At 39.5% G+C, this 14941-nt stretch overlaps 2 protein-coding genes across 2 annotated transcripts; both read right to left on the bottom strand.

Moving 5' to 3' along the window:
• Positions 1-5960: 5960 nt before the first annotated feature.
• Positions 5961-7074, bottom strand: LOC106095630 (arrestin domain-containing protein 17). The gene is made up of 3 exons (XM_013262904.2): positions 6822-7074; positions 6398-6750; positions 5961-6311 (listed from the first exon to the last, which is right to left on the bottom strand). The coding sequence occupies exons 1-3, from the start codon at positions 6931-6933 to the stop codon at positions 5961-5963; spliced, it is 816 nt and encodes a 271-aa protein (XP_013118358.2). The 5' UTR covers positions 6934-7074.
• A 3199-nt stretch (positions 7075-10273) lies between these two features.
• On the bottom strand, positions 10274-11934 carry LOC106095632 (arrestin domain-containing protein 17). The gene is made up of 4 exons (XM_013262906.2): positions 11643-11934; positions 11224-11576; positions 10588-11167; positions 10274-10523 (listed from the first exon to the last, which is right to left on the bottom strand). Exons 1-4 carry the CDS (start codon positions 11752-11754, stop codon positions 10393-10395), a joined length of 1176 nt encoding a protein of 391 aa, XP_013118360.2. The 5' UTR covers positions 11755-11934; the 3' UTR covers positions 10274-10392.
• Positions 11935-14941: the final 3007 nt, after the last annotated feature.

Here is a 14941-nt window from a genome sequence, read left to right as displayed (position 1 = left end):
ACATAAAGTAACAAAAACCAGTAAGGAAAGGCAAAAGTCGGGTGGTACCGACTTTATAATACCCATCACCTACCCTATATATACAAAGTGGCAGCTATATATAATTCTGAACCAATTTTGGTGTACCTTGGCGGATGTTTTCAGATGGGTTATTAAAATCCCCGTATCAAATTTCGAGCAAAGCAAATGTGCTGACAACTGACAACAAATTACCCAAAATGTTGGGTGACTGCAGTTAGTTATGTAAATTCTTTTTCGGTTTGACAACAAACTTTGTAAAGAAATGCCTCCGATGTCTGACAACAAACTTTGTAAAGAAATGCCTCCGATGTCTTTTTTATACCAACTACCGTAGGATATGGGGTCATATTCATTTAGTCATTCTGTCTGCAACACATCGAAATATCAATTTCCGACCCAAATATCGGATCGTCCTAAAAATCTAAGACGATTTAACGATGTCCGTGTGTCTGTCCGTCCGTCTGTTGTAATCACTCTAGAGCCTTCAAAAATTGAGAGAAATCTAGCACAGATACGTCTTTTTGATACACGCTAGTTACGTTGAACGGGCCAAATCGGACCATATTTGGATATAGCTGCTATATAGACCGAATTTCCGATAAAGGGTCTAATGCCCATAAAGCTTTATTTTTCATCCGATTCTGCTGAAATTGTAAGTTGTTTAAGGCTTCCCGACAACTGATCTAAATATGGTACAGATCGGACTATATTTAGATATAGCTACCATATAGACCGATTTCCTGATAAAGGGTCTAATGAACATAAATAGTTTATTTATTGCCCGATTTCGCTGAAGTTTGCAACAGTGAGTTATTTTAAGCATCCCGACATCTGACATAAATATGGATTAGATCGGTCCATATTTAGATATAGCTGCCATATAGAAGATCTTCCGATAAAGGATCTGTAGACCATAAAAGCTTTATTTATTACCCGATTTCGTTGAAATTTAACACAATGGATTACTTTAAGCCTCCCGACATCGGACCCAAATATGGTTCAGATCGGACTATATTTAGATATAGCTGCCATATAGACCGATCTCCCGATAAAGGGTCTGCAGTTCATAAAAGCTTTATTTATTACCCGATTTTGTTGAAATTTGAAATACAAAATTCAACAGTAACTTATTTTTAGCAGATCACTCAATGTCTGTGCCGAATTTGGGTGCATAAGTTATCCAATTTTTATCGGATTGTGACGAAAGGAGGTTTTCATATGTACCCGAGGTGGTGGGTATCCAAAGTTAACGCCTTTTTACTTGCTTTTTTTAATTTCAATAGGCTTCCTCTCTAGGCACAAGAAAATGCTTGCGGCAAATTTGGAGACGATCGGATGAAAATTGCGACCTGTACTTTGTACACAAATTAACATGGACAGACTGACTGCCGGACATAGCTAAATCGAATCAGAAATTGATTCTTAGTTGATCGGTATACTTATCAATGGATCTATCTCTCTTTCTTCTAGGTGTTACAAACAAATTCACTATGTTATAATTCCCTGTGCCACAGAAGTGGTGTAGGGTATAAATATGATTAATATATTCATGGTGTCATGATTTTATTTGGTTGCATTGTTGTGCAGTCTCGCCAAAATATTCAAACAACAACAAAAATGCAAATTCCTCGCACGACAAAGCCGGGCCTTAAGGAATTGACTGACCTACATTCCAAGTAGCGCCACGCACATCACACCCTCACAACACACTCACCTAAATGGTGATACTCTTTCTCTCGCATCATTTGTTTCTCTTACTCTCACCACTAATATTCCCACCTATGGCTTTGCATTCACACCCATAACGAATGCTTAGGAAAAAAAAACAACAACAACGATTTGCTGTGTTTATGCTTCTTCTTCTTTGACTAAATATTGGTTTCTCATTTTCATGGCTTTTCTTTTCCAAAAATGTCTTTTCTATACTCGTACATTCGTCCCTTTTCTGGAAAAAAAATCTTTTGGTTGATGTACATTTCACTTAAATCCTTTGAGCCGTTTGGCCATAAATTTACCACAAATTTATAAAATTCTTGGCCGTTTAATAATATTTATAAATATAATGATGACCTAAACCTAATTTAGCTGAGAACTAGCCTACCAGTTTACCCAAAAAAAAAAAATTATTTAAGCGACATAAAACAACGCTATACAGCAAATATTCTTTTTTTTTCTTTAATTGGCTATGACAGAGTATTTGTTCCACTAGCCGAACGTAGAATAGCATTCCAAGCGCCTCGATCTTCTGCGCTCATTCTAAAATCTCTGACACCAAGTTTCGAGGTGTCTCCCACAACTTGATTTTTCCATCGGGCTTTTGGTATTCCCGGTTTGCATGTACCACCATGTTTGCCTTCAAAACACTTCTTTGCGGGAGTTTCTTCCTCCATTCTGACAACATGATCTAGCCAACGCAGCCGTTGAATTTTGATGTCTGTAACTATGCTATCGTCGTCATACAGCTCATATAGCTCGTGGTTCATACGTCGCCTATATTCTCCATTAACGCAAACTGGTCCATTTATTTTACGAAGAATCTTTCTCTCAAATACTCCAAGCACTGCCTCATCTTTTTTCACAAGTACCCATGCTTCAGAACCATATAACAGCACGGGTAGTATCAGTGTCTTGTATAGTAGAATCATAGTCTGTCGAGAGGTGGCCTTGTTTCTAACCTGCTTACTTAGTCCAAAGTAGCATCTGTTTGCCAGTATTATTCTTCGCTTAATCTCAAAACTGGTGTCATTCGTTTCGGTTACGGCGGTGCCGAGGTAGATAAAGTTACTGACTATCTCAAAATTGTGGTTCCCTACTTTCTCCATTTTCTTTATCTGCTCGGTTGTGGAGGCCACCGTAGCGCAAAGGCTAGCACGTCCGCCTATGACGCTGAACGCCTGGGTTCAAATCCTGGCGAGACCATCAGAAAAAAATTTCAGCGGTGGTTTTTCCCTCCTAATGCCGGCAACATTTGTGGCGTACTATGCCATGCAAAACTTCTCTCCAAAAAGGTGTCGCACTGCGGCACGCCATTCGGACTCGGCTATAAAAAGGAGGCCCCTTATCATTGAGCTTAAACTTGAATCGGACTGCACTCATTGATATGTGAGAAGTTTGCTCCCGCTTTTTGGGAGTTGAAACCATCCATTTCGTCTTATCTCCATTTACTGCCAGACCCATTTTCACTGACTCTCTTTCGATTCTTTCAAAGGCTGCAGTTACTACTTTCGGTTACCGACCTATGATATCGATGTCGTCGGCATAGGCGAGTAGCATGTGTTCTCTTGTGATTAGTGTGCCATATCTATTCACATCTGCATCTCGTATAATCTTCTCCAGTAGGATATTAAAGAGATCACACGATAGACTGTCTCCTTGTCAGAAACCTTGTTTGGTATTAAATGGTTCCTAGAGATTCTTTCCTATTCTTACTGAGGAACGCGTATCAGCAAGTGTCATGCTGCAGAGTCTTATCAATTTTGCAGGGCTACCAAACTCAGACATGGCTTGAAATACCTTTGAATGTAAAGGAGTATCGAAGGCGGCTTTGTAGTCAACAAAGAGATGGTAGGTGTTGATTTGTCCTTCTCGGGTCTTTTCCAGGATTTGGCGCAGTGGGAATATCTGGTCTAGGGTGGATTTACCAGGTCTAAAGCTGCATTGGTAGGGCCCAAATATCTCATTGACTTTAGGTTTTAATCTTTCACACAGTACGCTCGAGAGTATTTTGTATGCAATGGGGAGGAGACTTATTCCTCTGTAGTTGGCACATTCCGTCTTGTCTCCTTTCGTGTGGACGGGACATAGAATGCAGAGGTTCGAATCATCGGGTATGCTGCGTTCTTCTAGCCAGATTGCGCAGATAAGCTGTCTGTCGCCTCCGGTCTTAAATAGTTCAGCGGGTAACCCGTCGGCTCCTGCTGCCTTGTTGTTCTTTAGTCGGGTCACTGCTATTTGGACCTCATTCTGACTAGGAGATAAACATTCTATACCATCATCAGGGATTGGTTCTGCGGTATCCTTTAAATATTAAAAATATAATTTTTCGTTTTCCTAAATATGCTAGACGTCCAATACCAAATTTTAGTGGTCGGTCATGAATATATCAAAATTTATTCGATAAAAATCGTTTCCTGTGAAATTTAGACTTTGTTGCTAACATTATTTTCACAGGAAGGGCTCAATATATACCCGTGGGTATCCAAAGTTCGGCTCGGCCGAATTTAATGACTATTTTACATCTTTTAATTATTAAATATTGGAGGCCACCGTGACGAAGAGCTTAGGTTCAAGTGCCGGAGTAAACATAAGAAAATTTTCAGGGGTGCTTATCCCCTTACTAATGCTGGCTTTATTTGTGAGGTATCCTGCCATGTTTAAACTATGCGTCTCGCAGTTCAGACTTGGCATACAAAAGAGGCCCTTTAACATTGAGCTTAAACATTAATCGGACTGCACTCATTGATATTGGAGCCTCTAGAGGGCGCAATTCTTATCCGATTGGAATGAAATTTTGCACGACGTGTTTTGTTATGATATCCAACAACTTCGCCAAGTATGGTTTCAATCGGTTCATAACCTGATATAGTTGCCATATAAACCGATCTTGGGTCTTGACTTCTTGAGCCTCTAGAGGGTGCAATTCTCGTCTGATTTAACTGAAATTTTGCATGAGAAGTTTTGTTATAACTTCCAATAACTGTTCTAAGTACAGCGCAAATCGGTATATAACCTGTTATAGCTGCCATATAAACCGATCTAGGATCTTGACTTTTTGAGCATCTAGAGGGCGCAATTCTCATCCGATTTGGAAGAAATTTTGTACAACGGCTTCTCTCGTGACCTTCAACATAAGTGTCTAATATGGTCTGAACCGATCAATAGCTTGATACAGCTCCCATATAAAGCGATCTCTCGATTTTGCTTTCTGAGCCCCAACAAGGCGCAATTCTTATTCAATATTTTTTTATTTGCCTAAAAAGAGATACCGTGCATAGAACTCGACAAATGCGATCCTTTGTGGAGGGTATATAAGATTGGGCCCTGCCGAACTTAGCACGCTCTTACTTGTTCGATAATAGATTTGTTTTATTTCAATACTATTCGGTGTAAATATGGCCAACTATTGCAAGTTATCGATAATTATTGCAATGGAGATCTATCCATCAGCTTTCTTTCACTGGATACACTTGATGGTATAGATGGCGATGGCTATTCAAGTTTCAGAAAGAACCACTTAACGATATTTTTAAAGTAAAATCTGTTTTTATAAGTTTTACACCAATTTAATCGGAATCGTATCAGAAATCGCAACCTAAACGTGAAACTTTTTATTCCATAAGAAAACTATTATTTTCTTTAATTTTTATTTAAATATGCCAGCATTCCCATACTGTGAAAAAAAAGTTCGTAAGGTTTTTGGCAATGAGGTAGTTCAACTGAAAGGAACTGTTGAATATTTGGCTTAGATTCACTCGAGTCTTTTTGACTTTGTTGATGGGACGAGACCCCCTATTCGAAGTTATTCTGTTTGATTTGAATTGGGGTAGACCGGATACAAAGGCCTAAAGCCAATAATCTGCGAATGCTGATTAGCATCAGGATCCTTGAAAGGTGAAGCACTGCGGACGGCCTCTTCGAAAGATGGGGGTTCTAAAAGCATACCAAAGACAAGGAATCATGAAATATGTCTCTATATTTAAATAAAAACGTACTCAAGTCTGCATAGGATGGTGGTTTGTCCGAATTGTTTTCACTCGGTGGCAGCAGTGGTGCCGAAGGTAAAATCTCCATAAAGCGATTGTCAACCGGCTGCGAAGGCCCTGGCACCGGCATGTTCATCAGACTTTCTCTAATGGGCACAGTGCCAATGAATATGGGAACCGATATATTTTTGTTGGTATGACAACCATCCACTTCCAGTTCAAAATCCAATGAGTGTCTTACTTACCGCTGCCTTCTGTATCCGGAGGAAGTGAGGGTAAAACTAATTCTCCATGGAATTCGCGATTTGAGAGGCGTAAACATTTATCCTCATGTGCTTGGTGCGCCAGTGTGTTATCGGTTGTACGTGTCTTGTGACGCGGCGTATGGGCGGTAAATGTTAGCGTTTCATTGAACTCGACTTCATAGCCGCTTATATCGGACATAGACTGATTTTGTATAAGCAAAGAATAGCGTAAGGTTTGACCAGGTGCATAGGCACCGAAAGGCACTCGTAGTATATAAGTGATTTTGCCACTGCTGCAGGGCCAGCAACCCAAAGAACATATCTCCTCAGCTTGAACAGGCACCTATTGAAGAAAAAGTGAAATGTTTGAAATTATTATTCATTTTGTTGCCTTATCTCTCTCTCCCCATATCCCTCTCACTCACACACCTTGAATGCTGGGTTCAAATTGAGATCCACTGTTCTAAGTACGGTCAAAGGTTTGCTAAATTCGTTATCAAAACGCAACGGCCTATCCACTATTAGCCACAAAGCGTAACGTGTATGTCCATATTTGCCTTCGCACGAAGTGGGACAAGCCATGGGCAACATTATGTTGAAAGAAAAGGTGTATGTACCGCGAGGCAATTTTCCAGCACCACGCGCCATGGTGGAATTATCGATGTACACTTCATTGGCTCGAAAATAGATAGTTCTTGTCCTGGTATGACCGTCTGAGTCCCTGTGAGATTCATGCTCCTCCCAACTAACCTTCGACTCACCCAAGAAACGTATGCGAATGCCTGCAAAAAAGAGAACGATATTGAGGCGGTTTGCATACAACAATCCTTAACTCATATGTGGCTTCACTCACTGCGTATATCTTTCTCGGATTCGGTTTTCAAAATAATATTTCCACTAACACATTGGCCGCTGTAATAAACGCCATTGGGGCTGTTCAATTGAAATTCGCACGTCGAAGGCATCTTACCAAAATTTATTAACTTTTAGTTTATTTTCAAAATTTTTATGATTTACACACTAGCCACAACAATATGTTGAGCTTGTGTGTTTATGTGACGCCTAAAATGTTTATCCGTTGGTGCTTGCGGCAACACTAACTGAAGTTTTTGCAAATACTCAAAACGAACACCAAAATAGAACGCCAATTTGTATATAAATGTTGTAGATATTTGAGAGAATGTGACATCATCGTATGCCTCTTGAGGTGGCTAAAGTTTTTCTCTCAAAATGATTAGTGTGTGTGTGTGTGCTGGGTGAAATAGAGCATTCATATTTGTTTGCCTGCTGTTGTAGGCCCAATCTCTCTGTTACTGTTTGTGTAAATATGTAGTTAGCGCTCTCCGTGGGCAAAACTGTCTCCTGATGTCGAATGGCGCTAACCACTGGGCGCTACACTAAAGCGCGCACGCTAGAATTTAGAAAATGAGTTTAACACAACAAAGACTAATAAGTATGACCATACACAATAGGGTGTAGTGAACAATTTAAACTATATTCTAATGTCATTGTTTTTGTGTTTTTTATCAATGAGAGAGTTAGAATGACTAATTTGAGGTAGGTCGTTGAACTTTTACATCGCACAATGGGACAAATTAGACCAATTGGTAGTGGTAATATCAGAAGTTTTCAGAATTTCAAATTTAGTGTGAAACGAAAACCCAGCGGCATGAAAGAGAGTGACACCATTGCCATGGGGGGCTCAAAATGTATTGTGAATTAGATAAAATAGAGCATAAACAATTATCTGTTGTTGTAGACCAGTGGTGGGCAGTTGCACACAAACTATTGCATACTACTGCAAACGTGCACAAGAACATACGCCCATGGGCTTGGGAATAGTGTGTACATGTGTTAGTGTGTCCAACACTGTTGTAGACCCTTTCGCTTTGTTTTTGTTTGTCAACAAATGTTGACTGGCTCTTCACGCCACCCCGAAGCGTACGCAAGAACTATTGCATTGACTTGTACACAAGAACACAAACAAGGCCATCTATACACATTTGGGCAGAGTAAACAATTGACTCTTTACTGGGTAAATAGTTTTTGTTGTGTTTTATCAACCCAAGGGAGAGAGAATTTTTTTACTGATTAAAATTATTTGTCTGTTGTAAAACTTGTACGCGGCAAAGTGGAAAGTCGTTGGTAACATCGAAATATACAAAGAAAACAAGTAAAAGCGTGCTAAGTTCGGCCGGGCCGAATCTTATATACCCTCCACCATGGATCGCATTTGTCGAGCTCTTGACACGGTATCTCTTTTTAGGCAAACAAAGGATAACAGAACAGAATTGCTATGTTATTGGAACAATATCAAGTTATGGTTATATGGTTATATTGGAGACCATAATAGAAGTCATTGTGTAAAATTTCAGCCAAATCTAGTAAGAATCGCGCGAAGAAGTAAAATAGGGAGATCGGTTTATAGGGGAGCTGCATTAGGCTATAAACCGATTCATGCCATTTGCGACACGTATGTTAAAGGTCATAAGAGAAGCCTTTGTACAAAATTTCAGCTAAATCGGATAATAATTGCGCCCTCTAGTGGCTCAAGGTATCAAAACCCCAGAGCGGTTTCTATGGCAGCTAAATCAGGTTATGGACCGATTTGGACTATTCTTAGCGCAGTTGTTGGAAGTCATAACAAAACACCTCATGCAATATTTCAGCCAAATCGGATAGGAATTCCTGCCTGTAGAGGCTCATGAAGTCAAGACCCCAGATCGGTTTATATAGCAGCTATATCAGGTTATGGACCGATTTGAACTATTCTCAGCACAATTGTTGAAAGTCATAACAAAACACCTCGTACAAAATTTCAGCCAAATTGAATAATAATTGCGTCCTCTAGTGGCTCAAGAATTCAAAACCCCAGATCGGTTTATATGACAGCTATATCAGGTTAAGGACCGATTTAAACTATACTCAGTATAGTTGTTGGAAGTCATATTAAAACACCTCGTGCATAATTTCAGCCAAATCGGATAAGAAATGTGAACTCTAGCGGCTCAAGAAGTCAAGATCCAAAGAAGAAAAACGGTCCAATTATTGTTTATTGAAAGCTATTTTTTAAACCCACCTCCGAAGTATGGGTGCATATTCATTTTCTCATTCCGTTAGCAACACATCGAAATATCCATTTCCGATTCTATAAAGTATAAAAACTCTTGATCATCGTAAAAATCTGAGACGATCTAGCCGTATCCGTGCGTCTGTCTGTCCGTCCGTCCGTCTGTCTGTTGAGATCACGCTTCAGTCATTTGAAATTGAGCTGAAACTTTTCACTGATTCTATTATGTCCATAAGCAGGCTAAGTTCGAAGATGGGATATATCGGACTATATCTTGATATAGCCCCCATATAGACCGATATCTCGATTTAAGGTTTTGAGGCCATAAGAAGCGCATTTATTTTCGGATTTTGGTGAAATTTGGGACAGTGAGTTGTGTTAGGCCTTTGGATATCCTTCTTCAATTTCTTTAGATCGGTCCAGATTTGGATATAGCTGCCATATAGACCGATCTCTCGATTTAAGGTTTTACGCCCATTAAAGGCGCATTTATTGTCCGATGTCGTCAAAACTTGGTACCGTGAGTTGTGTAGGGAACTTCGATGTTCTTCTTCAATTTGGCCCTGATCAGTCCAGATTGTGATAAAGCTGCCATATAGACCGATCTCACGATTAAGGGTTTTGGGGCTATAAAAGGCGCATTTATTGTACGATTTCGCCGAAAATTGGGACAGTGAGATTTGATAGGCTTTTCGACATTTTTTTGCAACTTGGCTCAGATCGGTCCAGTTTGGATATAGCTGCCATATAGACCGATATCTCGATTTAAAGTCTTGGCTATATAAAAGGCACATTTATAATCCGATTTCACCGAAATTTGACACAGTGACTTATGTTAGGCTTTTCGACATCCGTGTTGTATGTGGCTGATCCATATATCATCAGTTGATTTTTAGATATAGCTGCTAAAAAGACCAATATTTTGTTATACACTATTGAACAATGACTTGTACTTATTAATATTTGGTCCAGATCGGAACATATTTCGATATAGCTGCCATGGGGAATAAGGTATGCAGTTTTCAGCGTATTGTGACGAAATGTTGTTTACATATAGACCCGAGGAGGTGGGTATCCAAAGTTCGGCCCGGCCGAATTTAACTTCTTTTTACTTGTTCTTCTTATGATATTACTATCGAACTGTTTGAACTTAAATCGTTTTTATTTGTCTTAAAAAAATGATTATGCTATTAAACGTATACAACAACACTTTTACTAATATAATAAAAAAATCTGTTTGATCTTTAAGGCATTTTAAGGTGAGGTAGTTGTGTAGAAAGAGGGTATTTGTCACACATTCATACAATTCGAGTTAAACTCCTAGTGAGTTTTAAAACATGCCCATAGCTCGTAACTAAAGGCTTTCATTTGGCTTCGGATATACCGGATACATAGGCATAAAACCAATGTCGGGAGTGTGTTCATTGGCATCAGGATCCTTGAAAGGTGATTGACTTCGTATGGCTTCTTCAAAGGAGGGTGGCTCTGTGGGAAGTAAAGCGTCAAATAGATTTAATTTATGTGAGACACCTCAATTCCATGAACTTACTGAAGTCTGCATATGCTGGCGGCTTATCTGATTCCTCATCGCTATCCAGTAAAAGTGGAGCCGAGGGTGTTATATTTCCATAACGAGTACCCAGTGGAACAGTTGCCGTCTGCTCTGCAACAAGACTCTCTGTTATGGGCACTGTGCCAATGTATATTGGAATTGAGACGCTTTTATTACTATGACATCCGTCCACTTCCAATTCAAACTCCAACGTGTGGCTAACATCTATAATGCCATCATCCTCGGTATCGGGCGGCAGTGAGGGTAGAACTAGCTCCCCATGAAATTCACGATTTGAAAGACGTAGGCATTTGTCTTCGTGTACTTGGCTTGCCAGCGTGCTGCTGGTGTCACGTGTCTTGCGTCTGGGCAATTGTGCGGTAAATGTTATGTTTTCATTAAATTCGACTTCGTAGCCACTTATGTCGGACATTGACTGATTTTGTATCAGTAAGGAGTAGCGTAGCGTTTGACCAGGTGCATAGGCCCCAAAGGGCACTCGAACAATGTAGGAGACATTGCCCGAATTACAGGGCCAACATCCTATAGAATCCATTTCTTCCACTTGTATGGGGAGCTGGCAAACAAAAATTTTCAGTAAGGTAAGCAGTTTATTAACTCTCCCTCTCTCACCTTGTGTTCTGGATCCAAATTGAGATCTGCTGTCCTCAATACTGTCAAAGGCCTATTGAATTCGTTATCAAATGCGTGTGGCCTTTCCACAATCAGCCAGAGAGCATATCGTATATGTCCATACTTGCCTTCGCACGAAGTTGGGCAACTCAAAGGCAAAGTTATGTTGAAGGGAAAAGTATAGGTGCCGGGCGGCAATTTTCCCGCCCCACGAACCATAGTGGAATTGTCAATATACACTTCATTGCCCCGGAAGTTGACGGTGCGTGTCTCGTATTCGCCATCCGAGTTTTTGTGACGCTCACTCTCTTGCCAACTAACCTTTGCTTCGCCCAAGAAACGTATGCGAATGCCTGCAATGGAAATGCAAATGCTCCGGCATGGATTCTCTAAGTTCTAGTGCACGCGCTGCCACTTACTGCGAATATTTTTTTCAGAGGTTGTTTGTAAAACTACGTTTCCAGTAATAGTTTCGCCGCTGTAGTAAACGGCAATTGGGTTGTTCAATTCGAATTCACATGAGGAGGGCATTGCATCGACAATTTGCCGACAAAATGCTGCTTATTTTGAATATTATTTTTTTTTTTTTGGTAATTCACATACGCACACACTCAAACATGCGTTTGCAGTTTATATAACTTTTAAAAATTTGTCAGCCACTCACTGCACTGTACGTACGACCCATTGGTGTTTTAAAACTGAATAAAAATGTCTCAAAATTAGGCACCAAATACCAAAGAAAACAATATGTATTCGAGTGGGGCCGAGTGTGTGTGTGTGACATCATCAGACCTAACAGCTGGGTCTGCTGGAGAGAGGCACTAACTAATATCTACAGTTTTATAGCGCTCTCTCTCTCTCTCCCTCTCTGTATCTCAATTCAATTCAGTTTTATTTCTGCTTAACTGAGAAACTAGTGCTCTTCACGGCGGAATAATTTTTTTATAGTTTGTTATGGTTTTGTTATTGTTGTAATTGACAAGTATGCGTTGCCCCCAACACAAAAGCTATAGTTGGGGAATACATATGACTACATTAGGTTGGGGAGAAGACCATCAATTATATGGTTCTTATATGACGCATTTTGGGAACATGTTTACTAACAATAGGGGGAAAGAGAATTGAAGGTGAGTTAGTAATTAGGTCAGAGGTTAAATTGAAATTAAATGCTATTTCTCAAATAGCAAAGATGGCAAATGGATGGGGAATATGATATGAATACAAAAACATTAGCAAGTTTAGAAAGGCAAAGTATAGCGGAGCCGACTATATTAAACATTGCATTACTTGAATGATTGCTGTAGATACAGCAAATATTTGAGAAAGCCCAAAGCAACGACCTCAGAGAAAGTTTTCTTTGAACAGCTGGATAAGTTGATTTGCGATAAACTAAGGCGTCCAAAAGTAAAAGGAAATTTTGCGCAACGTTAAATCCCAGCAAAAACTTTAACTCATTATTTGTAGCATCATCATTCATAGATGTATCATTACCCTCAGCATTACCTGTGGCTTACGAATAATGGTTTCTATTTAGCAATACCTATGGTATAACAGGTAATAGAAGAGAACATTGACAATGAGACGGATTTTTACGCTTATAAATGTAGCATCACCATTCATAGATATATCATTACCCTCAGCATTACCTGTGGCTTACAACGTCGTAACGTCCAATATTTTTTTGGGCATTATGACCGCCCAAAAATCGGCCAAAACGCACATTGGGCTTAATTACCTTTTTTTATAGCCACCACCATATAGTAGAGGGTATATTTATTTAGTCTTTCCGTTTGCAACACATCGAAATATACATAAAATAAAAAAAGACGATTTAAGTGTCCGTGTGTCCGTATGCTGTAATCACGCTACAGTCTTTAAAAATTTACACATTGAGTTGAAATTTTGCCCATGCATCATATTTCTTCTATACGCAGGCTAAATTATTGAATGGGCCAAATCGGACTATATTTGCATTTGGCTGCCATTTAGACCGATCTAGCGATTTAGTGAGAAACAGTGAGTTGTTTCGAGCCTCCCGACATCCGATTCAAATATGTTTCAGATCGGACTATACTTAGATATAGCTGTCATATAGACCGATCTGCTGATTTAGGTCTTAAACTCGCTATTATTGTCTGATTTCGCTCAAATTTCATATAGTGAGTTTTTTAAGCCTTCGGATGTCGGACTCTAATATGGTTCAGATTGGTCTATATTCAGATATAGATGTCATATAAAACGATCTTCCGATTTAGGGTTTTGAGCCCATAAAAGCTGCATTTATAACCCGATTTGGCTAAAACTTGAAACACTGTGTTGCTTTAAGCCTTCCGTCATACCACCTAAATATGGTTCAGATAGGACAATATTTAGGCATAGCTGCCATATGGACTGGCCTCCCAATTAAGGGTCTTAAGCCCATTAAAGTCGCAATTATTATCCGATTTCGCTAAAATTTAAAATAGTGAGTGATTTTAAGCCTTTCGATACCGGAGTTCAGTTTGGTCTTTATTCCAATATAGCATCCATATAGACCGATCTACCGATTGACACACGTTTTTACCTGTTTGTTAATATAGTAATAAAACCAAGTTCTATTATTTTTATGAGAATACGCAACCATCGATTTATTTAGACTTTCTGTCATCTTTCTTATTGGGCATTATGTCCGCCTGTATGTAGTTCAGAACGGCCGAAAAAATTGTGGTTATGACATCGTCTAAAGCGGACATAATGCCCAAAATATTTTAAGGCGTTTGGTTAGGTTAGGTAAGAGTGGCAGTCCTTTACAGACTCACTTAGACAATTTTAAGTACATTGTGATACCACAGTAGCGACAGACCAAGGCTTCTGGCGGGAATCGAATCCACGACCTGATAATCCAAGCACGCCACCTACTCGGCTACTGGGGCCTATTTCAAAGAAAGGCGTTATGACTGGTCACAAATCCTCGTGTAAAAGTAATTTGAATGGCTGCCTTAATATAGGTAGTTGTTTTGAATTTTGCTCTCAAAATCCTTTCATTTTAGTTTCGTTTGAGGTATTTTCCAGTCCCAGTCACTGTGTTATCAATACTAATATCAAATTCGCACTCTTCTCTCCCGAATTTGATTGCCATATTCCTATGCCACTCCCGAATACCTTCCAATTAAGTTCGCAATCCTCTTGATCAGACTATTTTCTTGATTTTAGGAGGTTTTCTTAGGGGGTGGGAAGATGTTTTTAAATCGGGTGCAGTTTTAGACAGTGACTCTTATATAACTTCGTTTGGTCTTCATGTTTTGAGGAGGGCGAACCTATTGAGAGTTGGCTGCAAATATTGATATCAGATTCTTATTCTACTCCGAAATACCTTTTATTTAAGTCCCACATTGTCCGATTGGTCTACATTTTTTGGTCCAAATTTTGATAATAGTTGCGTATAGTATCCCAGAACACTTTTCATTTCAGATCCACATTATCGAGAACTGTCCCATTTTCAGTTTGGGTGTGTTTTTATGGCAAGGGGGAGCGACCGCACTACTTATGTTGGCTTAGGTTGAAAAGAGGGTGCGGATATTAATACGCCCCATGCCACTATGGGCATGTACTTAAGACAGTAATCGGCTTATTGTGCGCTCTAAATTCTAAAAAGTAACAACGAATAAGAAAATTTAAGTTAGGAGATATGCGCTACTTACAAAATCTTTAGTGGTTTTCCATAACACGCCCCTTACTT

This window comes from Stomoxys calcitrans, chromosome 2, assembly GCF_963082655.1.
Source record: "Stomoxys calcitrans chromosome 2, idStoCalc2.1, whole genome shotgun sequence".
Classification (NCBI taxonomy): domain Eukaryota; kingdom Metazoa; phylum Arthropoda; class Insecta; order Diptera; family Muscidae; genus Stomoxys; species Stomoxys calcitrans.
Note: the sequence above shows the minus strand (reverse complement) of the source record. Positions and strands in the feature narration are given on the sequence as shown.